At 40.0% G+C, this 27,774-nt stretch overlaps 2 protein-coding genes across 8 annotated transcripts in view; both read left to right on the top strand.

Annotated features, from left to right (window-relative positions):
• AHCTF1 (AT-hook containing transcription factor 1) overlaps positions 1 to 2,327 on the top strand; it is an 82,758-nt gene extending 80,431 nt beyond the window's left edge. For all 7 annotated transcript variants that reach the window (XM_047703944.1, XM_047703943.1, XM_047703941.1 and 4 more), the window contains 2 exons: positions 265 to 344; positions 1,154 to 2,327. In XM_047703944.1, the coding sequence (XP_047559900.1) occupies positions 265 to 344; positions 1,154 to 1,343 (270 nt within the window). In that variant the 3' untranslated portion in view covers positions 1,344 to 2,327. The remainder of the gene's footprint in view (positions 1 to 264; positions 345 to 1,153) is intronic.
• Positions 2,328 to 2,597: 270 nt separating this feature from the next.
• The window catches only part of LOC125086283 (kinesin-like protein KIF28P), a 48,524-nt gene continuing 23,347 nt past the window's right edge, over positions 2,598 to 27,774 (top strand). The window contains 4 exon segments of the mRNA XM_047705506.1: positions 2,598 to 2,663; positions 8,105 to 8,290; positions 22,317 to 22,520; positions 23,862 to 23,897. Of these exon segments, the coding sequence (XP_047561462.1) occupies positions 2,598 to 2,663; positions 8,105 to 8,290; positions 22,317 to 22,520; positions 23,862 to 23,897 (492 nt within the window).

Raw genomic sequence — 27,774 nt, 5'->3', positions numbered from 1 at the left:
GGAACAGGAGGGCAGCACACAAGGACGTGTTCCACGTGAAACACACGGGCCTTGGAGATGAACTGGATGTGTGGGGATAGGGCCCTGGATGGCCCTAGATGATCAGAGTTCCTACTAAAGATAAAAGGGGTGCATTTGGGACTTGTGGCGTCTAAATTCAGCAGCCCTATTTGGCCATATTCCTTGACTCAGGATAGAACTAATCCAACACAGATTTCAAGTATTTATTTACACGATTTATCTTCTTAAATTTTTAACTTGTAGAAAGATAGTGCTCCGTCAGAAACTGTGGGAAGGCCAAAAGTGAAAACAACCAGGACATCAAAGACAAGACAGACAAGCAGGTATGACCTTTTTAGATGCTGTAATTTTTATCCAGAGTCATAAGTTAGAGAAATGAAATTCTTCAGGGAGTGGTCATTCTTAGGGGCATTTGTGCACACTGGCTCGTGGTGATGGCCGGGTCTCCCTACATAGCAGTGAAAGCCCATCTGTCCTTTTTAAAGAAAGTTCAAGAGGGCAGTTCCGTGCCTGTTGGGACTTCGTTTTGGCAGTGGGTCGGGGAAGGCAGTGGGAGGTTTCACCCTTTCCTTGGTAAATGTAGATAATTACTAATAAAAATAATTGTAAACTGAAAATTCTTGCACTTATTTTACTAATAACAAAACTTCCATTTGTGGAGAAATTGAAATTTCTCTTGGTATATTGATGCTTAAGCATGATTGAATTTCATAAAAGTACCAAGTAAATCCACTTGATCACCCTTTAAAAACGGACTTTATGAGACCTTGGAGGCCATATGAGACCACAACTCGTAATATTGACATGTCACTTGGCTTCGTGTATATATGTGGGAAACGTTCCTATGACAAAAGTATGCACGAACTTGCCAGTTGCTGGCGTGTGAGAGTGCTGATTCTCACGCACCTGACGGGCCTGCCGGGCTTGCCGGGCTCTCAGCCCACTGACATGGGAAGACTTTATACAGCCTCCAGCTGCCATATGTGACCGGATGCTTCTCTTCACTTCTAAAGACAAAGCACCAGGAAAGGGCACTGCTCATATAGGCTTTTTTCCCCAGTGTAATTGGGAAGTGGATTCTAGTTTATATTATAATGTGTTCATTGTTACCTGAATTATGTTTTGTTTTCAGAAGCAAAGAAGAAGATAATTGGTCACCTCCTCCTGTGAAAATCCGGCTGATTTCTCCTTTGGCAAGCCCAGTGGATGGAGTCCAGAGCAAGCCTCGAAAAGCGACAGTGGTAGCGGGAAGAGCTCCGGGAAGGGGCAGGAAGAAGCTGTCTTCCTTTCCAAAGCAAGTTTTACGCAGAAAAATGCTATAATTTTTTTTCAAGTTTTTAATGAACACCAATTTGTAAAATCATCCGAATTGTGTGGACTATTAAAAATCATCTAATTTGGAAGAAAATAATTTGTATAAATTACTGTAAATTTTTGTAAACAGAAGGTCTTCAATAAGTATTATAACTCCATTAAGGAGTGTGATTCTTTTAGTCTGGGCAGTTTTTCTATTTTATATTAAGACTTCATACATTTATATAATATGTAAATATGGCTTATTACTGGAATGTTAAATAAAGTGTATACTTCATGGTAGTTTGTGTCTGTTAGATTTTTGAGAGGGGATTTCTGTTTTAATAATGATTTTTTAATGCTAGTAGGCATTGGTCCCATTTTCTTTTGCTACAGTTAAAGGTATTAGACCAGCCTTAAAATGAAGATGATTGAAGAACTGATTTTTTTTAAAGTTGCTATTTTATAATTTATGCACTTTGCTCCTATGATTGAGATTTCTAGTCATAAAATGTACATATATATATTTTTGCCTGTTACTATGTTGAAATTGAATTATGGGCATGTAATTTTGCCGCATTTTGTAGTTGAACAAATTTTGTATATTCTACCTCAAATGAGTCCTTTTCCAAGCAATGCATTGGTTAAATACAATGTTGGCATTTCTTGTTCAGCAAGCTTAAAGGCTCTTTACCTTTATGGTCTCTTCATTTTTCAGAGACTATTATCCAGATTAGAGTGACCGGTTCACTGCTCACTAGCCTCTTGGAAAGGTTTGAGAGGAAGGGAAATGTCGAACAAATCTGTTTCATGGTTGCTCGGTACACCTCGTGTGTGCCTAGTCTCGCTAGAATGAGAAGTCTGAAGAAATTTTATTATATTCTTGCTGTGAAGGAGCTTGCTATAAAAAAATCACAGAAATCCCTTAATATTCAGGTTTGAAAACTGACGCATTTTCATAGGACCTCAGGCACAGACTATTGAGGTTGGAGAACGAGTGTGAGGTGGGAAGGGAAAAGAAACAAGACACTTGTCTGCAGTACGACTGTGTGCAATTCAGTGGGGACGCTTGATGTAGCCTGTGAAACTCATCCCTAAGTAAGTGCTGTAAAATAATTTATAACAGGTCATCAGATAGTGTGTAACGAATGGACCATTAATAATTGATTGTCTAGAAACAAACTGCTTGTGTTGGCTAAGCTTGTAATGTGTTAGTATGAAGCAGAAGCACTGTGCTTTCCACCTTATTTTTCTACCAAATAAATACCACAAGAGCTGGGAAAATGACGACACCTCTGCCGAGTACTGATGGTATGCGGGTGGCTGTGCGCGTGCGGCCTTTCAGTCAGGTTAGTGATGAATGCGATGCCGCCTGGTTGAAACTCTGACTAGATCTTGCATTTTATTCCTTGTTCTAATGATCGTTATCAAACGTGTATTCAAGCTGCTTGTCATTGATGGAACATTAAACTTCTTTAAATGAACTTGTTAAACGAGTAATTTAACGATCGCAACATAATTAGTGAACACGTAACCTCATTCCTTTGCACAAGTAGCTCAATAAAAAAATAATTGATGAGAGAAACGTACTGCAAGTTAGTTTTTTTAAACCAGTGCGGGTTGGTGAATACAGATGCATGCTCTTTTTAACAAATGTACTTTTCCCCCCAACTGCTCCTTCAGCTGTGTTGCTACTACAATGTAGGCTAAAAGAGAAGGGACACTTGTCCAGGGATCCCGTAGAAATCTCTAATTACCAAGGCATTAGTTACAAATTTTACGATAATTGACTACTGTGGATCAAACGCAGTCCTGGAGAAACGGTACAAAGCAGTTTGCAGTCTCATTACGTAAGTAATTGGTGATGGAACGTACCACAGTGGTGAGGCAAACAGCTCCCAGAGATGGATCAGGTCTAGTTCATTCTGCCTGGCTTGGTCATGAAGATTCTGGAGATGGAGGCATTCCACATGACCCAAGGGCCAAGTAAGATTCGGACAAGGATATGCCAGACGGAATGACGAGCAAGGGGTGTATCGGTCCTGAATGGCGTACAGTGAGTGTAATGGAGACCATACGTGAGGTCTTCCTTCCCATTTGGACCTTGTTCAACCTGATGCTCTCCTCTCTGGCCCATTAGTATTCAAGATTGTTTTGCACGTTTTTGTCAGTGTCTGTGATTTCTGCCCCCTAGCATTAATCTGTATCACAGCTACCAGGTGACTTGTCACAGGATAGCTTTCTACGCCTAACTGGACTTCAAGTGCAGGGACTCATGGGGGCTTCTACAGAGGCATGGCTTTTCAGGCACCCAATTGATAAAAATAAAGGATTTTTGTATGCAGTTTAATGTCTTAGCCAAGAAAAAGGAGGAAATAAAGCCATTTTATAACCTAACCCGTCATAAGGCTAAAGGTACTCTAGGGGTATTTTTCACTGGCCTTTAATACTGTTAGGGTAACTACAAGTTTTGAACAGGATGTAGAAAGTAGGCACCTTAATTACATGGCTCTTAGGACCCCTCATCAAACAGATGGCATTTGATCGTGTTCTGCCACCAGTGTGGGCTAGCTTATACTAGAACAGTAGCAAGGAGGAGAGCGGGCCAACTCTAGAGGTGACAAGGGTGGATGGTTCTGGGCATGCCTGGGCAACTGGTGCCCCTCAGGAGGGGGGATCTCTGACTCTCTTCCAGTCTTTATCCTCATGGTGGGGTCGGAGCACCAGCTTGGTGAGACTGACTGTGTTTGAAGATACAGCACTTTCTCAGGAGCCCTTGAAGTCAGATGAGCTTGGGGTCAAGACTTGACTTTCTCACCCACTATGTGACCTTGAAGGTTTTAAGCTCTCTGAGCCATGGTTTCCTTCCATACAAAATGGAGATGTTGTTAACTTAGGAGGCTTCCTGTCACAAAATTAGATGAAATAATTGTTAATCAACACAGTGCCTGACAAGTAGTCTTGATATTAGCCACTATAATTTTTTCTTATTTGAGAGAGACCAAGACAATATTGGGGGCCGGAGGGGGTGTGCAGAGAGAGTCAAGCAGACTCTGCACTGAGCGCTAAGCTCAGTCTCACAGCACCAAGATCAATCCCGTAACACCAAGATCATGACCAGAGCCAAAACCAAGAGTCAGACACCCAACTGGCTGAGCCACCTAGGTGTCCCTGCTGTAATCTTTTATATATGGTTTCATTGAGTCAGTTCACCTACTATAGGGTTCCCTCACTTAAAGTGTACAATTCAGTGATTTCTAGTATATTCACAGATAGGTGCAGCTACCAGCAGTTTCAGAACTAAAATGTTTATGATCTCAAGAATCGGTCAGTTAGCTTCATCATCCTTGTCCCTCTGGTTCTCAGCAGCATTAGTCAGTCTATTTCCTGTTCTGCGCAGGTCATGTGAATGCAATTAGTCTTTTGTGACTGGCTTCTTCAACTTGGCATAAGGTCTTCAGGGTCCATCCACGTTGTAGCACACACCAAAATTCCATTTCTTTGTGGGTGGATACTATCCCATTGTATAGATGTACACATTTCGTTTAATCCACTCCTCAGTGGATGTTTGAGTCGTGTTGGCTTTCTCCACAGCCTTACTTTGGTTTCTGCGAGAAATAATGCTGCCATAGACACTCGTGGGTAAGCTTTTGTGTAGAGACACGTTTTTATTCCTCTTGGATTTATACCCAGGTATGGAATTGCTGAATCATACAGTAACATCATTGGAGGAAGTGACTTTTCCAAAGCTAGCTGTACCGTCTTGTGCTCCCCACAGCCAGTGTACGAGGGTTCCACTTTCTCCAATCCGAACCAGCTACCTGACTACCCTAGCCTTTCTGGGTGTGACGTGGTGCCTTGTGGTTTTGAATTGCAGTTCCCTGATGACTAAGGATGTCAAGTATCTTTTCATATTGTTGTCCATGAATGTATCCTCCTCAAATGTCTCTTCAGATCTCTTACTCATTTTTAAATCGGATTATCTTTTTACATTGAGCTGTTCTTCTGGATACAATTCCTTATCAGATAATATGATTTGCAAATTTTCTCTCATTCTGGGGGCTGTCTTTTCACTTTCTTGATGGTGTCCTTTGAAGTACAATCGTTTCTAATTTTGATGAAGTCTTACTTTTTTTTGTTTTTGGAATTCATGCTTTTGGTGTCATTAGACTCTTTGCCCAATCCAAGATCATGACTGTTTACTCCAATGTTTTCTTCTGTAGTGAAATCTCTTACCTTTAGGTCTTTGTTCCATTTTTTAAAAATTTTATTTATTTATTTGAGATAGAAGCACCCAAGCAGGGGGAGTGGCAGAGGCAGAGGGAGAAGCAGACTCCGCACTAATCAGGGAGCCCGATGCAGGCTCGATCCTAGGATTCTGGGATCATGACCTGAGCCGAAGGCGGATGCTTAACTGACTGAGCCACCCAAGCGTCCCTCTTTGGTCCATTTGGTGTTAATTTTTGCATAAGGTGTGAGGCAAGAGTCCAAGTTCATTGCTTTTGCATGTAGCTATCAAGTTTTTCCAGGACCGCTTCTTGCAAAAGCCCATCTTTCCCCATTTTTGGCAGTGTTGTTGAAAATCAGTTGGCCATGGAGGCCTGGGATGATTTCTAGACTCTCCATTTCATTACATACATCTGTATGCCTATCGCTGTGCCCGTATCATGCTGCCTTGGTCATTGTTTGGTTTGTACTAAGTTGTGAGATTGGGAATTGTGAATCCTACTGTGTTCTTTCTCAAGATGGTTTTGGCTCTTCTGGGTGCCTTCCAGTTCCATGGAAATTTTACTATCAGCTTGTCAATTTCTACAGAGAATCAGGTAGGATTCTGATAGAGATTTCACTGAATTTGTATGTCAGCTTGCTGAGTTACCATCTTAACAATGCTAAGTCTTCTCATCTATGAACATGGTGTCTTTCCAATTTTTAGATCATCTTTAGTTTCACTCAACAATGTTTTGTAGTATTCAGAAGATATGTTTTGTACTTCTTTTGTTAAGTATTCCCAAGTGTTTGTTCCTTTTGATACTACTAGAAATGGAATTTTCCATTTCATTCTTAGATTCTTCAAGTGTATAGAATTGATTTTTGTGTATTGATCTTGCATTTTACAACCTTACTGAACTAATTTATTAGTTCTAATAGTTTTTTTGGAGAGTTCCTTAGGATTTTCTTTAAACATGGTTTCCTTTGGTTCCATGTGCTTATAATGCACACAGTCTGGCATCTGGTCACTGATAGATAGTTTCTGTTGCCTGCCATTTTCCCAATGTATGGGTCTTACTCTCCTGTTTCTTTGCATATCTCATCATTTTTTAATGGAAACCTGACAAGAGATAATATGGTGTAGCAAATTTGGGAACTGATTCTCCCACCCCCTGTAAGTAGCTTGTTACTGTAGCTTATTTGTTGGGTGACTGGTTGGACTATTGTAGTGAAGTCCATCCCTTACCTCAGGAGGGCACAGCTTTGGGTATGCCCTGGACACCCTGGGTGACACCGTTTTGGGGTGAGCTCATTCCTCTCTTGACATCAAACTGTTTGACTCCACGGACTGCTGGCTGACTGCTCTGTTGTCAGCAATTCCTGGAGGCATAAATTACTCTGCTAACTAATGCAATCAAATTCAGGTACCTTTAAAAGGAACAGTCTCTGAGATCACTGACTGATATTTTTCAGGACTCCAGGTGGGTCCGTCCAGCTATGGTATTTCCCAGCCACACCCCTCCACCCCCCCTTGCCCCTGCAACTTCTGCAAACTAGAGGGCCTATAATTTAATCCTTATCAAAACAAACCTCCTCCCAATTCCCTGTCATCACAACTTCCGTTCTTGAGTGTGCCCTTAGGATCCAGCTTCTCTAAGAGGGCAAATGAATTCAGTGACTTTGAGAGGACATGAGCTGCTATCCCCCTGGGCAGGATGTCTACACCTTGGCTCCAGACTTGGGGGTGGGGACAATGGCAAGTTGCTGTTTTAGAAGCCCAGCACTTGTTGACTGTGGAACAGCTGTTTGAGATCCTCTCAGCTTCTCTGTCCTAGCGTGGACCTACCACCTCGGGGGCTGGGGCAAGGACGGCCAGTGCCCTAGTGTCCTCAGCGGGCTGATCCAAAGTAGAGCCTCTGTAGCACATCGGGTACAAGAAGGAGTCCCACCTCTCACCAAGTCTCTCCCAGGACTTAGCCTCGGCAATATGCAGATGGCGGTAGGATGTGTCCTGCTCCTGCCGAGAAGAAAGCCCTCCACCTGCAATCTGGGGAGAGAGGCAGCCTTCTGGTGGGGGCTCCAGCAGTCTGGGGGAGTCTCCGCCTGGCTGAGCTGGTGGGAGAGAGGAAGGGAATGGGCTGGCTTCAGATACCAGACTCCCCTTTCTTCGTAACTGTGCTACACTTCCTTGAGTAGATGTTTTGTCATTGGCCATCTGCCCTGAGGACCATTTCCAGGGTCCTGAAATGGTTGTTTTTCCTTTTTCATGAATAACTTTCACTCGTTTCACTGGGGAGTGAAACAGGAAAGCTCTCTGTTGCTGAAGTCATTGCTGTTAGCATAGCTGGGTATTAGGCTGGTCTCAGAAAATTAACATCACTAGAGACCAGCCTTTCAACAATTCTGAGGGTTTTAGAGACACTGCTTATCATTACCGCTGCTAAGAATAACAGAGAACAAATGAATAACTGGTAAGTGCCCGGCTTAATTCCTTAGGGGGTATGTATCAAGACTTGCCAAACAACTTGGATGACAAAGAAATACTACAATGATGAACTCTGAATTTGTAATTTGACTATAGAGAGAGAAGAAGTCTGGGAGCAAATGTGTGATTTCCATGTATTCCGGGACCATACAAGACCCTAAGAACCCAGAACATAGGAAGACATTTACTTTTGACCTGGCATATTGGTCTCATGATGGATTTCAAAAGGACCAAGATGGTGTGTTTATTTCAGCTGATCCTAGCAGTCAATTTGCAAGCCAGGTAACTTGCTTCAGAACACAACTTCAAAGGAAAGGTGGTTTGTTTTGTTTTCTTTTTTAAAATGAAGTATTAATGGTAGGACAGTATAATTTTTTAATGCAAGTATGCTCTGGTATATACTTCCATTTGAGAGTTTGATTTTAATTTTTTTCCTTTTTCATGCTAAACATGAGGTCCCAAAGTACAGCTATTGCCTAAATAATTTTTAGGAACTCAGTTGAATTGTAGTATGTTGTCATATTTTGAACAAGAAGTGTCAATCAACTCAACTCAATTATATCTTGCCTCTCTGAAATAAGAAAATAAGCAATATTTGTGATACACTCAGCATTTGAGAATTCTTGTTTTATCAAGTATTTCACATGTGCCAAACATTATTCCATCTTGGGGAGTTAGATAGGCAATTGCTTTCGAAATGTTAGATGTTCTGGGATAAGAACATGGGTTATGATGGGGTAACAATGGAGAGGAGGTCATTTCAATCTGGACAAAGCTCATTGAGTTTCTAGGATCTGGGTGTGTGTAGTTTTGATCAAATTTGGAAAAGTTTCAACCATCATTTTTTTCAAATATCCTTTACCCTGCCCCACCTTATTCCTTCTGTGATTCCAACCAAGCTTGTCCACAGGTCACTGAGGCTCATTCATTTCCCCCTAATCTTTTCTCTCTACTCTTGTCTGCCTATTTGTCTTTCAAACTCAGCTGAAAGCTCACAGCTTTTATTAAACCACTCGTGAAAATACCCCCTGTCGAATACTTCTGTCCTCACAAACTCCCTAAAAGGATCTCATGGACCCTGGAATGCTCTTGAGAACTGCCATCCCAGAGTAATCAATTTTAAAAAAATCAAATAAAATTTTGTAACTAGTCAGTCAATTGTGGGAAAATGGGATTAGGAAGCGTTCAATCCAAAACACAGCAGGAAAAGAGGGGGAAAGTAAAAAGGAGATGGGAGAAGTAGAACACAAATAGTGAGCAGGTAAACTCAATCACATCACTTATTACAGCAAATGTAAACAGACATGCCAATTACAAGTCAGGAATGATTAGATTTCATAGGGAAAATGGGATCCAACTCTGATTAGAGAAACCCCATTTTACATTATCATGTAAAAATTAAGAAAAAGAAAACTATAGAGGCCATATTTACATCACATAAAGTAATTTCACCACAAGAAACATTCCATAATAATTTATTAAGGAAACATACCATCCTAAAGGGGTATGTTCCTAATAATAGAGCTTCAAAGTACGTGAAGGAGAAACTGCTAGAAATTGAGGGAGAAACAAACAAATCTACAACTGTCATTAGTGATTTCATCACTCCTCTCTGAGTAATGGATAGAACAAATAACCTGAAATCAGTACTATATAGAAGACCAGATCAACACCATCAGCCTAACTGGCCATTATGTATTAGAGAACTCCTTTGCTACCCACCACCCAACCACAGCACCACACATTCTTTACACCTGAACACAAAATTTCCACTACAACAGACCATATTCCAGGTCATAAAACTAGTCTCAATATTGTGAGATAACTGAAATCATACAAAGTACATTCTCTGTCCACCAAATAGAAAGAAATGAAAGATACTGGGAAAATCTACAAATATTTGGAAATAACAGACTTCTAAATAATCCATAAACAAAATTAGCAAATACTCTGAATAAGAAATTTAGGGGTGCCTGGGTGGCTCAATTGGTTAAGTGTCTGCCTTTGGCTTGGGTCATGATCTCGAGGTCCTGGGATCGAGCCCCACATCAGGTTCCCTGCTCAACAGGGAGTCTACTTCTCCCTCTTCCTTTCCTCTCCCCCATACTCTCGCTCTCAAATAAATAAATAAAATCTTAAAAGCAAAAATTTAAAAATTTTTCAAAATTTGTGGGCCACAGCTCAAGGAGAGGCTTAGAGAAATTATATAGCATTAAGTTATTAGAGAAGCACAATCTCAAGTCAACATTCTAGTCTTCCACGTAAGAATTCAGAAAGGAAAGAGCAAATTAAATACAAAGCAAGCAGAGGAAGAAATAAGAACGAGCAGTAATTAATGCCAAACAGTAAAATAATAGGAAAACTGATGAAACTCAAAGCTAATTCTCTCAAAAGTTCAATGAAATTGAACCTTTAGCCAAACCAATCAGGAAAAAAGATACAAAGTACCAAGATGAGAAATGAGTCATCATGGCAGATTTTATAGACATGTAAAAAGGAAGGGAATATTATGAAAAACTTATTGCCAATAAATTCAACAAGTTCGATGAAATGACACAAGCCACTGAAGGTCACACAAAAACAGATAATTGAACTAGCCTGAAAGGAACTGAATTTATAGTTAAAAACCTCACAAAGAAAACTCTATGTTCAGATGCCTTTGCTGTGAATTCTACTGAAGTAAGAAATAATGAGAATTCTTAAAACAAAACAAAACAAAATCCTAGAGCTGAGAGAAGAAGGAACATTCATTTTTTGAGGACAATATTACACCAAAACCAGCCAAAGTTTATGAAAACACTATAGGCCAATATCTATCATGAACATAGACATAAAAATTAACAAAATTTCAGCAAATAGAATCTAAAATATTTTAAACAATACATTTCTATCAAGTAGGACTTTACTGGGAATGTAAGATTGGCTTAATATTTGAGGATCAATGTAATTCATCATACGATCAGAATCCCGGAGGGCAATATTTGGTCAGATGCAGAAAAAACATTCGACAAAACCCAATCAAAATTAGAACTCTCAGTAAACTTAAAATAGGAGGGAACTTCCTGGAAATAATCTTTCCTGAAATACATAGGTAATACCATATTTGATGCTGAAACACTGAATGTGCTCCCCCTAAGACTGGGGACAAGGCAAGGAGGACCAATCTCATCATTTCTATACAATATTTACTGCAGGTCCTAGCCAGGGCAAGTAGGTAATAAATAGGAAATTAGTGATAGGCAAATTAAAAAAGGAATAAGTAAAACTATTTTTAGATGACATCATTATCTATGTAAAAAGCCCTAAGAAATCAACAACAACAAAAAGGGCTACTACAGTTCATAAGTTTGTTTAGCAAAGCCTATATACAAAAATCAATAGTATTTCTCAATACTAGCAGTGAACAACTAGAGAGTGAAACTGTAAAATATTTACAATAACACCAAAAATATGAAATACTTTAAGAATAACTTTAACAAAATAGGCAAAAACTGTCCACTATAAAACATTACTGAAAGGAAGACAGACATGCATTAGAAGACTCAATATTATTAAGAAATCAAAATGAGCGGGGGCGCCTGGGTGGTTCAGTGGGTTAAGCCTCTGCCTTCAGGTCATGATCCCAGTGTCCTGGGATTGAGCCCCATATCGGGCTCCCTGCTTGGTGGGAAGCCTGCTTCTCCCTCTTCCACTCCCCCTGCTTGTATTCCCTCTCTAGCTATGTCTCTCTCTGTCAAATAAATAAATAAAATCTTTAAAAAAAAAATCAAAATGAGCAATCAATTCAAAGCAATCCCAACCCAAACCCCAGCAATAAGGTTTCGAAGCAACTGATAAGCTATTTCAATAATTTACATGGAATGGTAAGGGACTTAGAATAGCCAGAATTATTTTTTTTGAAGATTTTATTTATTTATTTATTTACTTACTTAGTTACTTATTTGAGACTGAGAAAGTGAGGAGGGGAGCAGAGAGAGAGGAACAAGTAGACTCCATAGACTGAGCACAGAGCCCAGTGTGGGTTCTATCCCCTGACCCTGAGATCATGACCTGAGCCAAAATCAAGAGCCAGATGCTCAACTGACTGAGTCACCCAGGCCAAAATTAATTTGAAGGACCATGAAACCTGAATAATTTAAAACCCACTAGAGAGCTTCAGTTGTCAACACAGAGTGGTACTGGCTGAAAGATAGAGATAACAGATCAATGGAACAGAAAAAAGCATCTAGAAATTGATCTTCATATATTGTCATTTTTTTATGATGATACTCTAATGGGTTGAATAGTGTTCCCCCCCAATCTAGATCCACTCAATACCTTAGAATGTGACCTTATTTGTAAATAAGATGTTTGCAGAAGTAATTAGGCCATAGTGGATTACAGTGGACCCAAAATCCAATTCTTCTCTGATGGGGGAAATTTGGACACAAAGACACACAGGGAGAATGCCATATGACTATGAAGGTCGGTGGAATGATATAGCTATGAGCCAAGGAATGCCAAGGAATGCTGGGAGTCACCCGAAGCTGGGAAGAGGTAAGGAAGAATTCTTTCCTAGAGCCTTCAGAGAGAGCATGGCCTTGCCAGCACCTTGATTTTGGACTTTCAGCCTTTGGAATCATGAGAGAATAATTTTCTATTGTTTTTAGTCACCTGTTTTGTGGTAATTTATTATGGCAGCCCTAGCAAACTAATACAGGTGACAAACTTCTTCAAAATTAAAACCTTCCAACAAATGATGCTGGAGATATTAGATATCCATGTGGAAAAGTATGACTTTCTTATTCTTTCCTCACACCATATAAAAATGAAATCAGAATGGATCAGAGACCTAACTGTTAGAGCTAAAATTATAAAGCTTCTAAAGGAAAGGAGAAAATGTCTGTGGTCTCAGATTTGAAAGATATCTTAGGACACAATCTTAAAAAATATTTTTTAAGTTCAAGTATAATTATGATAAAAGAAAATAATAAATGAGACTCATTTGAAAAAAGCTTTTGCTCTTTAAGACATCCCAGTAAGAGCATGAAAAGGCAAGCTACAAAGAAAGAAAATAGTTACAAGACAGATAAAATATCCAAAATATATAATGAGAACATAAGCAGCAACCTCTTTGACCTCAGCCATAGCAACTTCTTCCTAGGCACATCGCCAAAGGCAAGGGGAGCAAGGGCAAAAATGAACTATTGTAACTTCATGAACTATTGTAACTTCATCAAGATCAAAAGTTTTTGCACAGCAAAGGAAACAGTCAACAAAACCAACGAACTGCTGACAGAATGGGAGAAGATATTTGTAAATGACATAGCAGATAAAGGGTTGGTATCAAAAATCTATAAAGAATTCACCAGACTCAACACCCAGAAAATAAATAATCCAATCAAGAAATGGGCAGACAACATGAACAGACATTTCTGCAAGGAAGACATCCAAATGGCCAATAGACACATGAAAAAGTGCTCCACATCACTTGGCATCAGGGAAATACAAATCAAAACCTCAATGAGATACCACCTCACACCAGTCAGAATGGCTAAAATTAACCAGTCAGAAAAGAACAGATGTTGGCGCAGATGTGGAGAAAGAGGAACACACCTACATTGTTGGTGGGAACGCAAGTTGGTGCAGCCACTCTTGAAAACAGCATGGAGGTTCCTCAATAAGTTGAAAATAGAGCTACCCTACAACCCAGCAATTGCACTACTGGTTATTTACCCCAAAGATACAAATGTAGTGATCAGAAGGGGCATGTGCACCCCAATATTTATAGCAGCAATGTCCACAATAGCCAAACTTATAGAAAGAGCCTAGATGTCCTTTGGCAGATGAACAGATAAAGAAGATGTGATATATATATATATGTATATATATATACACAAAGCAATAGGATGCAGCCATCAAAAAATTGAACTCTTGCTGTTTGCAACAATGTGGTTGGGACTAGAAGGTGTTATGCTAAGCAAAATAAGTCAATCAGAGAAAGAAAATTATCATAGGATCTCACTGATATGCAGAATTTGAGAAACAAGGAAGAGGATCATAGCGGGAAAGAGGGAAAAATGAAACAAGACAAAACCAGAGAGGGAGACAAACCATAAGAGACCCTTAATCTCAGGAAAAAAACTGAGGGTTGCTTGGCGGGGGGGCAGGGATAGGGTGGCTGGGTGATGGACACTGAGGAGGATATGTGGTATAATGAGTGCTGTGAATTGGGTAAGACTGATGAATCACAGACCTGTACACCCAAAACAAATAATACTTATATGTTAATATGTATATATAAAATGAATTTTTATAACTTAATATTTTTAAAAAGTCAATTTTTAAAGGGAAAATAATTGATCAGAGGCTTCATTAAAGTAGATACGAAAAACCAATGAAAAAGTGTCATACTTTATTACTTGTTAGCAAAATGCAAGTTAATACTACAATGAGATAATACTATGCATCCATGAGAATGACAAAAATTAAAAACTGACAATATCAAGGATTGACAGGCATGTGGAGCAACTGGAACTCTAATGTGGTACTTAAGGCACTGCAAAAATGTTATCTTGGAGAAGTAAGCTCTTTAAAAGTCATGCATACATTTGACCATACAACCCAACAGTTCTGAGAAAAATAAAACATATGCCCTCACAAAAAACCATTGGCAAGTGTCCTTTGCAACTTTATATATAATGGTCTCAAACTAGAAACTCACATTGAGAAAGGTAAGAAGGTCAGAGATGCAGTGGGGAAACAGACCTCAGGCACAGCAACCCTCACATAAGAAGGAAAAATCACAGGTGCAGAAATTCTCCCCAAAGATTGAAGGGATGGAGTCCTGCCATGGACATGCCTAGCCCTGGGGACCTGAATGGTGAGAATGGGCCCCCCTAACACCTGGTTTTGAAAAGCAGCAGGCCTTAACTCTGGGAGAACCCGAGGGCTCTAAGAAACTGAGACTCCATTGTTAAAGGTCCAGCACACAATTTGAGACACTGCACAGCACAGGGGTTCGAAAAAACACTGTAGGCAAAGGTTTATTTATTAGTTTTAGGTGATGTGTCAGAGGGTCAGGGATCTGTAGGAATTTTATCCATGAACAAGAATGCTGGCTGGTGCCATTTTTCTTGCTGTCCTTCAGCCTAGCTGGCTGAATGCTTACAGAAGCCAGTTATGATGCTTTCTGTCTACCTTGTTAGCACTGTTTGCCCTGACCCAGCATTCCCCAGTAGACACAGCCACCAGACTGCCATGACTACAGGCAATCCCTCCAAAGTAGCTCTCTCCCCACCACAACAAGCAGGCAGCCTTGGCTTGGATTGGAACCTCTCCAAAGTGGCTCCTGCCCCAGTGGGGGTAAGCAGCCAGCCAACCAGCACACTCATACAACTACAGCCAGGCCTATTAGTCAGCCATGTCAGAGACCAGCCCTAACTCACCAGTGCACCCACAGCAGCCAGTCTCAATAAGAGGGCACACGCAGCCCACAACAACAGCCTCCCTAGACCATGTGGTTCCACTAACCAAGGGAGACTGTTCTGCTGGGCCCTACAGGACACCTTTTATATAAAGCCACTACTTTCAAGACCAGGAGACATGGATGACCTACCTAATAAACAAAAACAAACACAAAGGATAAGACAAAATGAGAACATAGACAAATACATTCAAATGAAAGAATGAGACAAAATGTCAGGAAAAAAAAATAAATGAAATGGAGATAAGCAATCCACCTGATAAAGAGCTCAAAGTAATGGTCCTAAAGATGCTCACCAAACTCAGGAGAACAGATGAACACAGGGAGAATGTAAAAAGAAGAGATAGAAAGTATTTTAAAAATCAACCATAGCTGAGTAATACAATAACTGAAATGAAAAAGACACTAGGAGGAATCAACAGCAGAGGAGAGGATGCAGAAGAACAGATCAGCAATCTGGAAGACAGGGTGTTAGAAAACATCCCACTGAACAGCAATTACTTAAGAAAAAAAGAAATTTTATTTTTTTTTAAGATTTTATTTATTTGACAGAGAGAGAGTGATCATAAGTAGGCAGAGAAGCAGGCTCCCTGCTGAGCAGAAAGCCCGATGCAGGGCTCGATCCCAGGACCCTGAGATCATGACCTGAGCTTAAGGCAGAGGCTTAACCCCCTGAGCGACCCAGGTGCCCCAAGAAAAAAAGAATTTTTAAAAATGAGCATAGGTTGTGAGTCCTCTGGGACAAATCCAGTATACTAACATTTGCATTATTGGGGTCCTGGAAAGAGGAAAGAGAAAGTGGCAAAAAAAAAAAAAAAAAAAAAAAAAAAAACCACCTTATCTGAAGAAATAATAGCTAAAACCTTCCCTAACTCTTGGGAAGAAAAGAGACATCCAGGTCCAGGAAGCCTCAAACAAGAGGAACCCGAAGGTCCACATCAAGACATTTAATAACTAAAATGCCAAAAATTAATGATAAAGAATCTAAATAATAGCAAAAAGAAAGGAAAATGTTTTATACAAAGGAAACCCCACAAGGTTATCAGCTTGTTTTTCAGTAGAAACTGCAAGCCAGAAGTGAATGGAGTGATATATTCAAAATGCAGAAAGGAAAAACCTACAATCAAGAATACTCTACCTGGCAAGACCATCATTTAAAACTGAAGGAGAGAGAGTTTTCCAGAGAAAAATTAAAAATGAAAAAAAGTTGATCAGCACCTAACCAGCCTTACAAGAAATGTTAAAAAGACTTAGTGGAAAAGGAAACACCATAGATAGGAGAAAATTATGAAGGGAAAAGTTTCATTGGTAAAAGCAAATATATAATAAAGGCATTAGATCAATTACTTATAAAGCCAGTATAAAAGTTAAAAAAGCAGAAGTAGTAAAATCATTTATATTTTAAAAAATCAGTTAAGGAAACACAAAATTTTAAAAATGCAAAATAGAGTGTGGTGTACATAAAACATTTGGGGAAGAATTTAAAATTGTAGGGCTTTTAGAATGTGCTTAAACATAAGTAACCATCAACTTAATGTAGATGGCTATATATATCAAATATTACATGTGATTCTCATGTAGCCACAACAAAATCCTATCACAGATACACAAAACTAAAGAAAAAGGAATCCAAACATAACACTAAGGAAAGATATCAAACCACAAGAAAAAAAAAAAAAAAAAAAAAACAAGAAAGGAACAGAGAAGAATTAGGAAACAATGGCCAAAATGACAAGAAGCACAATAATTATCAATAATTATTGAAGCACAATAACTATCAATAATTACTTTAAAAGTAAATGGACTAAATGCTCCAATCAAAAGATATAGGGTGACTAGACCGGTGGGGAAAAAAAAATCCATCTATATGCTGACTACAAGGGACTCCACTGTAGACCCAGACACACCAACTGAGCACTTTGTGCTTTCAGTCACAAAGTCAGAAAAAATATTCCATGCAAATGTAAGTGGGGGGGGGAAGCAGGGGTAACAATATTTCTATCAGACAAAATAGACTTTATTTTTTTTTAAGTTATATTTATTTTAGAGACAGAGTGAGCACACGCAAGCAAGGGATGGGGCGGAGAGAGGGAGAGAATCCTCAAGCAGACTCCCTGCTGAGCACAGAGCCCTACTCGGGGCTCAATCCCATGATCTTGAGATCATAACCTGAGCTGAAATCAAGAGTTGGGGATGCTCAACCAACTGAGCCACCTAGTCTGGTGCCCCAGACAAAATAGTCTTTAAAACAAAGACTGTAACAAGAGACAAAGAAGGGTATTACATAATGATAAAGCAAACAATGCAACAAGAGGATAGAACAACTGTAAATCTCTCTACACCCAATATAGGAGGACCTGACTATATAAAGCCAATATTAAGAGACATAAAGGGAGAAACTGACAGTAATACAATAATAGAAGGGGACTTAACACCCCACTCATGTCAGTGGACAAATCACCCAGACAGAAAACCAACAAGGAAACAGTGACTTTGAATGACAGGTGTGACCAGAGGGACTAAACAGCTACATTCAGAACATTTCATCCTCAAGCAGCAGAAAACACATTCTTCTCGAGTGTACACAGAATATTCTCCAGGATAGATTTCATGCTAGGCCACAAAAGAAACCTCAATAATCTTAGGGAGTTTGAAATCATATCAAACATCTTTTCTTTTCAAAGAAAGGGGAAGCAGACTCCCCCCCTGAGCAGGGAGTCTGATGTGGGACTCGATCCCAGGACCTTGAGATCATGACCTGAGCCAAAGGTGGACACTTAACCATCTGAGCCACCCAGACGTCCTTAAGCATCTTTTCTGACCACAATGGTGTGAAAGTAGAAATCAAGTACAGGGATAAAACCAGAAAAAAACACCAACAAGTGGATGCTAAACAACAGGCTACTAACCAACCACCAGGTCAATGAAGACATCAGAGAGGAAAGCAAAAGATACATGGAGACAAATGAGAATGGAAACACAAGGGTCAAAATCTTTGGGGTGCAGCAAAAGCAGTACTAAGAGGAAAATTTAAGTGACACAAGCCTACCTCAACAAAGAAGAAAAATATTAAATAAACAACCTAACCTTACTCCTAAAGGAATTAGAAAAAGAACAAATAAAAGCCAAATTTAGTAGTAGGAGGAAATAATAAAGATTAGAACCAAAATAAATGAAATAGAGACTTAAAAAAATAGAAAATAACTATGAAACTGAGAGCTGGTTCTTTGAAAAGAACCTTTTCTAAAGGAGACAGGACTCAAATACATAAAATCAGAAAGAGAGACATTACAACAGACACCACAGAAATATAAAGAATTATAAGAGGAAATTACAAGAAATTATAAACCAACAAATTGGACAACCTATAAGAAATGAACAAATCTGTAGAAACATATGACCTTCCAGACTGAATCAGAAAGAAATAAAAAATCTGAACAGACCAACCACTAGTAACACAATTGAATTCATAATCAAAGAACTCCCAAGAAAGAAAAGTGTACAACCAAATGACTTCCCAGGTGAACTCTACCAAATATCTAGAGAAGAGTTAATATCCATTCTCCTTAAATTATAAATACACACAGATCAAAGGCATAGAGTAAAGAGTCAGAAATGAACCCCTGCTTATATGGTCAGTTAATCTATGAAAAAGGAGGCAAGACTATAAAATGGGGAAAACACAGTCTCTTCAGTAAATGCCACTGAGAAATGGGGCAGCTACTTGGAAAAGAATGAAGCTGAACCACTTTCTTAAACCACACAGGAAAATTAATTTGAAATGGGTTAAAGATCTAAAAGTGATAACTGAATCTATAAAAATCCTAAAAGAAAACATAGGCAATAAACTCTTAGACAATGGTCTTATCAATATTTTCATGGATCTGTCCCCTCAGACAAGGGAAACCAAAGCAAAAACAAACAATTGGAACTAATCAAACTAAAAAGCTTTTGCACAGCAAAGGAAACCATCAAGAAAATGGAAAATCAACCTACATAGATCAGTAAAACAGACAGCCCCCAAATAAACCCATGTGTATATGACCAAAAATCTATGACAAAGGAGCCAAAAATAGACAATGGAAAAAGGACAGTGTTTTCAGTAAATGGTATTGGGGAAACTGGACAGCCACATGCAGAAGAATGAAACTGAACCCCTACCTCACACCAGTCACAAAAATTAACTTGAAATGTATTAAAAACTTGAACATAAGGGCTGAAACCATAATACTTCTAGAAGAAAACATAGGTGGTAAGCTTCTACACATCAGTCTTGACAATGATGCTTTGGATTTGACACCAAAACCTAAAGTAAATAAGTAGAACTATATCAAAACAACAACAACAAAAAACTTGTATACAATAAGGAAATCATCAATAAAATGAAAAGGAAACATATGAAATAGGAAAAAAATTTGCATATCACGTATCTGGTTTAATATCTAAAACAGATGAAGAAGTCATACAAAAAACAAAACCCATCCAAAACCAAACACACACAAAAAACAATCCAATTTAAAAATGGGTAGAGGAAATGGACAGTTTTTCCAAAGAAGATATGAAAATAGCCAACAGGTGCATAAAAAGGTACTCAACATCACTCAACACCTGGGAAATGCAAATCAAAACCATGATGAGACATCCCCTCACACCAGTTAGAATGGCTTTTATCAGAAAGACTAATTCTGGTGATCATTTCACAATATATACAAATATCAAATCATTATGCAGTTCAACTGAATCTAATTTAATATTATATGCCAATTACACTTCAATTTTTTAAAGATTTTATTTATTTATTTGAGAGAGAGAGAGAGAGGAGGATAGAGAGTGAGAGGGAGAAGCAGACTCCTTGCTGAGCAGAGAGTCCAATGTGGGGCTTGATCCCAAGACCGAGATCATGACCTGAGCCAAAGGCAGACGCTTAACCGACTAACCTGCCCAGGCATCCACATTTCAACTTTGTTTTTAAAGATTTATCTATTTTAGAGAGAGAGAAAGAGCATGTGTACATGAGTGGGAGGAGGGGCAGAGGGAGAGAATCTCAAACTGATTCTCCACTGAGCTCCGTGCCCATGCGGGGCTCAATCCCACAACACAATGAAATCATGACCTGAGCCAAAACCAAGAGTCAGACCCTTAACCCACTGCACCAGATTCCCCACATCCCAATTTTTAAAAAGATAGTTTTAAAATACTGCAAGAATCATGCTGTACAGAACCTTGATTGTCACATTTTCCTCATCCCCAAATGAGGACGACCAATTAGCTTTTGTTGACCACCTATTACAATAATTGCCGAATCACTGTTCCATGTACTATAGTGTAGGAAAACGTTTCATGTAGTTGATCATAGGATGGAGAGTAGGAAGAAATTAGGAATGTAAGTCTAACTCCAAAACTAGTTGTTTTACTAAACTTAGTAAGCACTCCTTAGGTTTAGCTAATAATGCCCAAGGTAGAGTTGATATCCTTTATGTGAATACGTTTTTCTGGGAAAAGTATAGTCACGATGTTTTCAGAAACCACTGATGAGATTCTACATTTTAGGCCAGAAGCTCCCCTAACCCTTGTAGGGCAATAATTTTTATGGCGTTCTTATGAGAACCGTTCTTATGAACAGTATGAGAAGACTGGTTATTGTCTGTGGTATGTATATAAACCATACCATGGTGATATGTGCACGTTTCCCAGAAGTAAAAATTATATAGGTGATACAAATGGATCTATAATGGGGGTGCCTGGGTGGCTTAGTCAGTTAAGTGTCTGCCTTTGGCTCAGGTCATGATCCCAAGGTCCTGGGATTGAGCCCTGCATCGGGTTCTCTGCTTGACAGGAAGTCTGTTTCTCCCTCTCCCTCTGCTGTTCCCCCTGCTTGTGATCTCTCTCTCTTTTTCAAATAAATAAATAAAATATTTTAAAAATGTACCTATTGCAATTAGGGATTGTGTAAAGAATATTTACTATTTTATTGATATGGGAGATCAGAGAAAAATGTACTCAGACAAGGGAATATTGTTGGCTTTGACCATGACCCAGATACTGAAAGAGCCAGACCACATCCTCTCTTTCAAGCAGTTGGGGACACAGGCATCTGTGCCTCCCACTTAAAAGAGGGGGGACACAAACATGTACGTGTGCATATTATAGAAATGCTCCAGAACTTCTGGGTCTGTGACAAAAAAAAAAAAAAAAAAAGAAAAGAAAAGAAAAAAAAAAAAAGTTCACCAGCAGAGGACTAAAATTAGTGCAGTCATTTTGTGATGTTATTGTTTGTGGAATCAAGAACAATGAGACAGTAGAAGATGCTTTCACTGGTCTCTGTCCCCTGGCTCCTCGCAACTGATGTCTAATTGCTGGATTTTGAAGGCCGAGCCAGGCTAGGTTTGTACTAGGCTTTTTTGACAGCAGCCCGGTGAAGATCCATGGTGATCAGTGCCTTCCAAATAGCCAACTCCCTTTTTGGTCTCCAGCTTTATGCCGCTGGTTCTAAGACAGCATCGGAGTTTTCTATCAAACACGCAGCATGGGGGAGCCTGGGTGGCTCAGTGGGTTAAAGCCTCTGCCTTTGGCTCAGGTCACAATCCCAGGGTCCTGGGATTGAGACCCACATCGGGCTCTCTGCTCCACAAGGAGCCTGCTTCCTCCTCTCTCTCTCTCTCTCTCTGCCTGCCTCTCTGCCTACTTGTAATCTCTGTCTGTCAAATAAATAAATAAAATCTTAAAAAGACAAATAAACACGTAGCATGGTACGAAGCAAGTCATCAAAACCAGAGTATTTATTATGTTAAGGGTATTGTGAAAAGCCCGTGCTGAACGCGGTGTCTGTGATCTTCTTTCCAGACAGATGTTTTCCACAATCTCGGCCGGGGGATTCTGGACAGCGCGTGGCAAGGCTATAATACCACCCTCCTAGCCTATGGCCAAACTGGCTCTGGGAAAAGCTACTCCATGGTTGGGTTTGGTGCCAACAAGGGTATCATTCCAAAGGTGTGTGAGGAGCTCTTTCAAGCAATTGAGAAGAGGGAGGGAAATGAAGAATACCAGGTACGCATGATCTGAAAATCCCTTCTTTGAGGAATTTCATTTTTCATTTTGGAAATTTCTGGCTCCGAACGATCAGCCTCTCTATTTCAGGATAATGTTAATTTTCCATACCCAAGTCTTCCCAGGATTGCAAGATCAAGTTGCCGCTAACTAGAATGTTGACCTTTTCTGGTTCTATGGAGGCAAACCCAAGGCAATAATTTTGGGAAAAGCACGTTGAGTATCCTAGCAGCAGATGTCTTAGAAGCTAATACTCATGAGGGATTGTTGCTGAGGCTGATCCAACAAGACCCTCACTGACTCGCCTGTGGTTTCCTTTACTCCCCCTCTTCTACCAAGGCTGTGGGTGTGTGCTCATTTTCATTTCTTTCTTTTCTTTTCTTTTCTTTTTTTAGTAGGCTTCCGCCCATGGAGCCTGATGCAGGGCTCAAACCTGAGATCAAGACCTGACCTGATATCAAGAGTCAGATGTTTAACCAACTGAGCCACCCAGGCGCCCCTGTGGCATCCTGTTTTTTCATGGAGAGCATTCTTTCTCTCTCTGGAACTATGAATTACAGGACTTTAAAGAACATGGTCTTCTACTCCATGTATCGCCTGCTTTCCTGGAGTTCCTTTTTCCTACTGTTTGTTTGATCTCTCAAGGCTTTCTTTGTCTGCTAACATTGGTTTAAAGCATGCGACACCCAAGCTCATTGGAAGCTCTGGGGACATGAGAGGTGACAGAAGACCCGCCACCAGGAGACAAAAGCCACAAGCCTGCCAGAAGGCGGTGGCAAATATCAATATCTTGGGCCCTTTTCTCTAGGCTGGAGCCATTCCGACTCCTCCAGCCTCCTACTTAAGGGGAGTCGGCCAGTCCAGAAATATTCCAGAAGCACAGTAGGGTAAAGCAATAAAGAATAACTTTTCTGTTGCCAATATTGACCGAAACACACACACACACAGGGTTGTGTATGCTTTTAACCTATATTAAGAACTTTCCATAGCGTCAAAGTTACGTGAGAATTGCTTATTGCATGTGAAACAGAACTTGCTATATTTGTAAATGATTTTATTTACTCACCCGAGAGAGAGCACAAGCAAAAGGAACAGCAGACAGAGGGAGAAGCAGACCCCTCACTGAGCAGGAAGCCGGATGCAGGTCTCAATCCCAGGACCCTGGGATCATGACCAGAGCCAAAGGCAGATGCTTAACCGACTGAGCCACCCGGGGCCCCAAGCATTACTATATTCAATATTAGCTTCTTTCTTTGTTGGAAATTTATGTTGTTCCTATATGACTTCTTCCCCAAAGATGAGGTTCCAGAGAAGATTAACTCTATGTTCTTTTCTGTACAGGTTACGTTCAGTATGTTGGAAATTTACAACGAGCAGGTAACAGTGATTCTATTCTCTGGCACACACACCTGTGGGACTCTGCAGCATAATACCTACCAGAGCCTCCCCTCCCCCACCCTAAGATAAAGCCACAACCCTGTAGCCTGGCATGGACTACAGCCCTCACCTCCCTCTTCCGCTCTACCTCTTGCCCCTTAATCTCTACTCACTCTGTGCTTCCGCCACATAAATGTCTTCCTCTCCGGAACATGTCATTCTTTCCAACATCTACCCTTCTCTGACCCTGGAATTCTTCCCCTACCCCTACCAGTTGACCTCAGTAGGCATGGGGGGCAGAGGAGATGGCAAACTTTGTTTTCAAAGGACCAGATGGTGTCTGCTGACACTATTCACCTCTGTTCCCTAAGCAAATGGAGTATGGCGGGGTCCCAGTGGGGGACCGTTCTTGGACGCTGAAACTGGAATGACACATAATTTTTGATGTGGAGCCGAGAGCCAATGATCAAGAAAGAATTCTTGAGCTTCTTTTGGTGCAAAGAGGTGCTTTCGATAGAGCAGGGGGACAGGACTCGAGGGTGGAAAGAGCTGCCCCAGGGCTATGAGGACTGAGTGATCATGGACTTCTCTCCGTGGCGGTTAAGGACAGCATAAACCTCTAAGGATTTGTGCGTGTTAGAAGCAAGGCCTCCAGGACCTTGGAGGGCTAGTTAGTGTTAAGATAAGGTTGCTTTTAGTCTTTAAAGAAGCATCAGCATTAAGGTGGCCAGTCGGCCAGTCGTGAGTTCCTTGGGGAATGCCACACTCAGCAACTTGGGCTCCAGGTTGTAAGAAAATTTAATTTCCGCTGCATTTCTCTTGCCTTTGTTCTTCTCATCAATTTGCACATGTCACACAATATTTTTCTTTTGATTTTTCTCAGGCACTTAAAAATGTGGAAAATGTTCTTATGTCAAGGATCCTACAAAAAACAGGTGGCCAGCTGAACGTAGTCCCCAGGCCATGCTTTGCCTGTCCCTGGGGTGGCTGGAAAGAGCATGACCTCAGACCCCACCTCTCTCATTGACTGGCCATGTGACTTTGGAAAATCACTTTATCTCAGTTGTCTCATTTATAGAGAATGTAAAATAAGACATTACACATCGAGGTGACCTGTTTTCAATTTCTAACACAGAGCTTAGAAAATGCTAGATATTCACTGCCCTTACCCCTTGATCATATGATACTGTGAAATTTTATTTACCTATTTGGGTCTCCGGAACAGATCGCGTCCTTGTGAAGACCTTTGTATAGGAAATACTCTCTCAATACTCAATACACTTGTAGGTTTAGAATGGGCGCTCCGAATCTTTACTGAGTGGACGAATTGATAAAGGCATCTAAAACTGTAACTTTCTCATAGAAGACCGTATCCTAATTGTTTTTGTGTAACCCCAAGCACCATCCAAAGCCTTGCACTTAATCATTCCTAAGTAAATATTGTGAAAGGAATAAATCTGTCAGTGTTTTTCTCTTTATATTAAGGAAAGAAAGTACCCATTTTGTTTCTTACATTCTTTCATGAGTCAGTTATTACCATTGGAGGCTGATAGTAAATGCAAATGAGTTCTTTTTTTAAAAGTTTTAAAATTCCAATTAGTTAACATGCAGAGTCATATTAGTTTCGGGTGTACAATATAGCAATTCAGCACTTCCCTACATCACCCGGGGCTCATCACGACAGGTGTACTCCTCAATCCCCATCTCCTGACTCACTCATCTCCCGCCACCACCCACCTCCCCTCTGGTAACCAATAGTTTGTTCTCTAGAGTTAAGAGTTTGTTTCTTGGCTTCTCTCTCTTTGTTTTCCCTTTGCTGGTCTGTTTCTTAAATTCCACAAGAGTGAAATCATATGATATTTGTCCTTCTCTGAAGGGCTATTTCACTTAGCATAATAGTCTCTACCTCCATCCATGTCATTGCAAATAGTGAGATTTCATTCTTTTTTATGGCTGAGTAATGTTCCTGTGTGTGTGTGTGTGTGTGTGTGTGTGTGTGTGTGTGTACCCATTCATCAGTCAATGGACACTTGGGGTTTCCCTAATTTGGCTATTGTAGATAATGCTGCTATAAACCCTCAGGTGCATGCTTCCTTTTTATTAGTGTTTTTGTTTTCTTTGGGTAAATACCCAGTAGTGCAATTGTTGTATCATAGAGTAGTTCTATTTTTAACTTTTGAGGAATCTCCATACAGCCTTCCACAGTGGCTTACCCAACAGGGTAAGAGGGTTCCCCTTCTCCACATCCTTGCCAATATCTGTTGTTTCTTATGTTGTTGATTTTAGCCATTCTGACAGGTGTGTGGTGGTATCTCATTGTGGTTTTGGCATTTCCTTGATGATGAGTGATGTTGAGCATCTTTTCATTTGTCTGTTGGCCATCTGAATATCTTCTTTGGAGAAATGGCTCTTCATATCTTCTGAACTTTTAAAAATTGGATTATTCATTTTTGAGTGTTGAGTTTTATAAGTTCTTTATATATTTTGGATACTAACCCTTTTAAATGTCTTCTCCCATTCACTAGGTTGCCTTTAAATTTTATTGATTGTTTCCTTTGCTGTGCAGTACTTTTTATTCTGATGAAGTCCCAATAATTTTTTTTTTTTTTTGCTTTTGTTTCCTTTGCCTCAGGTGACAAATCTAGAAAGAAGTTGCTGGGGCCTATGTCAAAGAGGTTACTGCCTGCGTTTTTCTCTAAGATTCTTATGGTTTCCTTTCTCACATTTATGTCTTTAATCCATTTTGAATTTATTTTTGTGTATCATGTAAGAAAGTGGTCCAGTTTCATTCTTCTGCATATTTTTGTCCAATTTTCCCAAAATTATTTGTTGAAGAGACTGTCTTTTTCCCACTAGATATTCTTTCCTGCTTTGTTGAAGATAAATTAACCATATAGTTGCTGGTTCCCAATGGGTTTTTCTGTTAAGGTCACTGATTAAGTTTCTATTTCTTTCAAGTTGCTAAGGCTTGGAAGATAGTGTGGCTCCTTTATCTTTGGGAGGATAATTTCCTTTGCTACCCAGTTCTGGTAGTCATCTCACTGTGGTCTCCCTACTGATACCTGTTTATGATGATAATCTGTCTGGAATTCTGTTTCCTCATCTCTAAAATAAGAACAGTGGACATCCTAAGAATCTTTCCATTCTTCATATTCCTTGACTCTCTGGTATTTTCCCATTAGGTACTTCAACAGTCAATTAAAATGAAGTTTATTATGTACTTCTAATGTTTCGGACATCATCCTAGACTCTGAGGATGAGTTAATCCTTGGACTTAATTCCCACCACAGAGGAGTCTGGTGGGAGTTATAACACTTTACAGACAGTGATGCATTACATGTGCTCCGTGAATGGCGAGGAGCAAGGGGCAGAGAGGAGGGATTGCATGACTACGTGGGATGTTTGACAGCAACGGTCAATGGTCAATGGTCAATGCTGGGCTTGGACTGAACTTTGAGAAATGTGTAGGGAGGTTGGGGGCACAGACAGGGGCACTTTTGACAGGATTAGTTGTAACTAGTCAAAAAATACATGAAAGTTCATGGCAGTTAAAGAAACCGTGAGTACCCTGATGGTTAAAGGAACAGTCAGTACCCGCATAGCCAGATTTGGATATATGGTGGGGTCATCAGGAGATGAAGCTGAAGATAGGCTCTGCCCAAAGTAAAGGGCCTTTGTCCCGGCAATAGTGGAGAATCTTTGGAGGATTTTACAGGGAAATCAGATAATCAGATTGGGTTCTGGAAGAGTTCTCTAGAAGCAGATTGGAGTTGGATTTGAAGGTGTACCAAATAGAGGCAGAGTTCGAGGATTCCCAGGAAAGCCCAGGTGAGTAAGGAAGGTCTTGTGATAATCACCAATTTTGATCTCCAGGCAC

This window comes from Lutra lutra, chromosome 15, assembly GCF_902655055.1.
Source record: "Lutra lutra chromosome 15, mLutLut1.2, whole genome shotgun sequence".
NCBI lineage: Eukaryota > Metazoa > Chordata > Mammalia > Carnivora > Mustelidae > Lutra > Lutra lutra.
The sequence above is the reverse complement of the archived record's forward strand: the minus strand, read 5'-3'. Positions and strand labels throughout refer to the sequence as shown.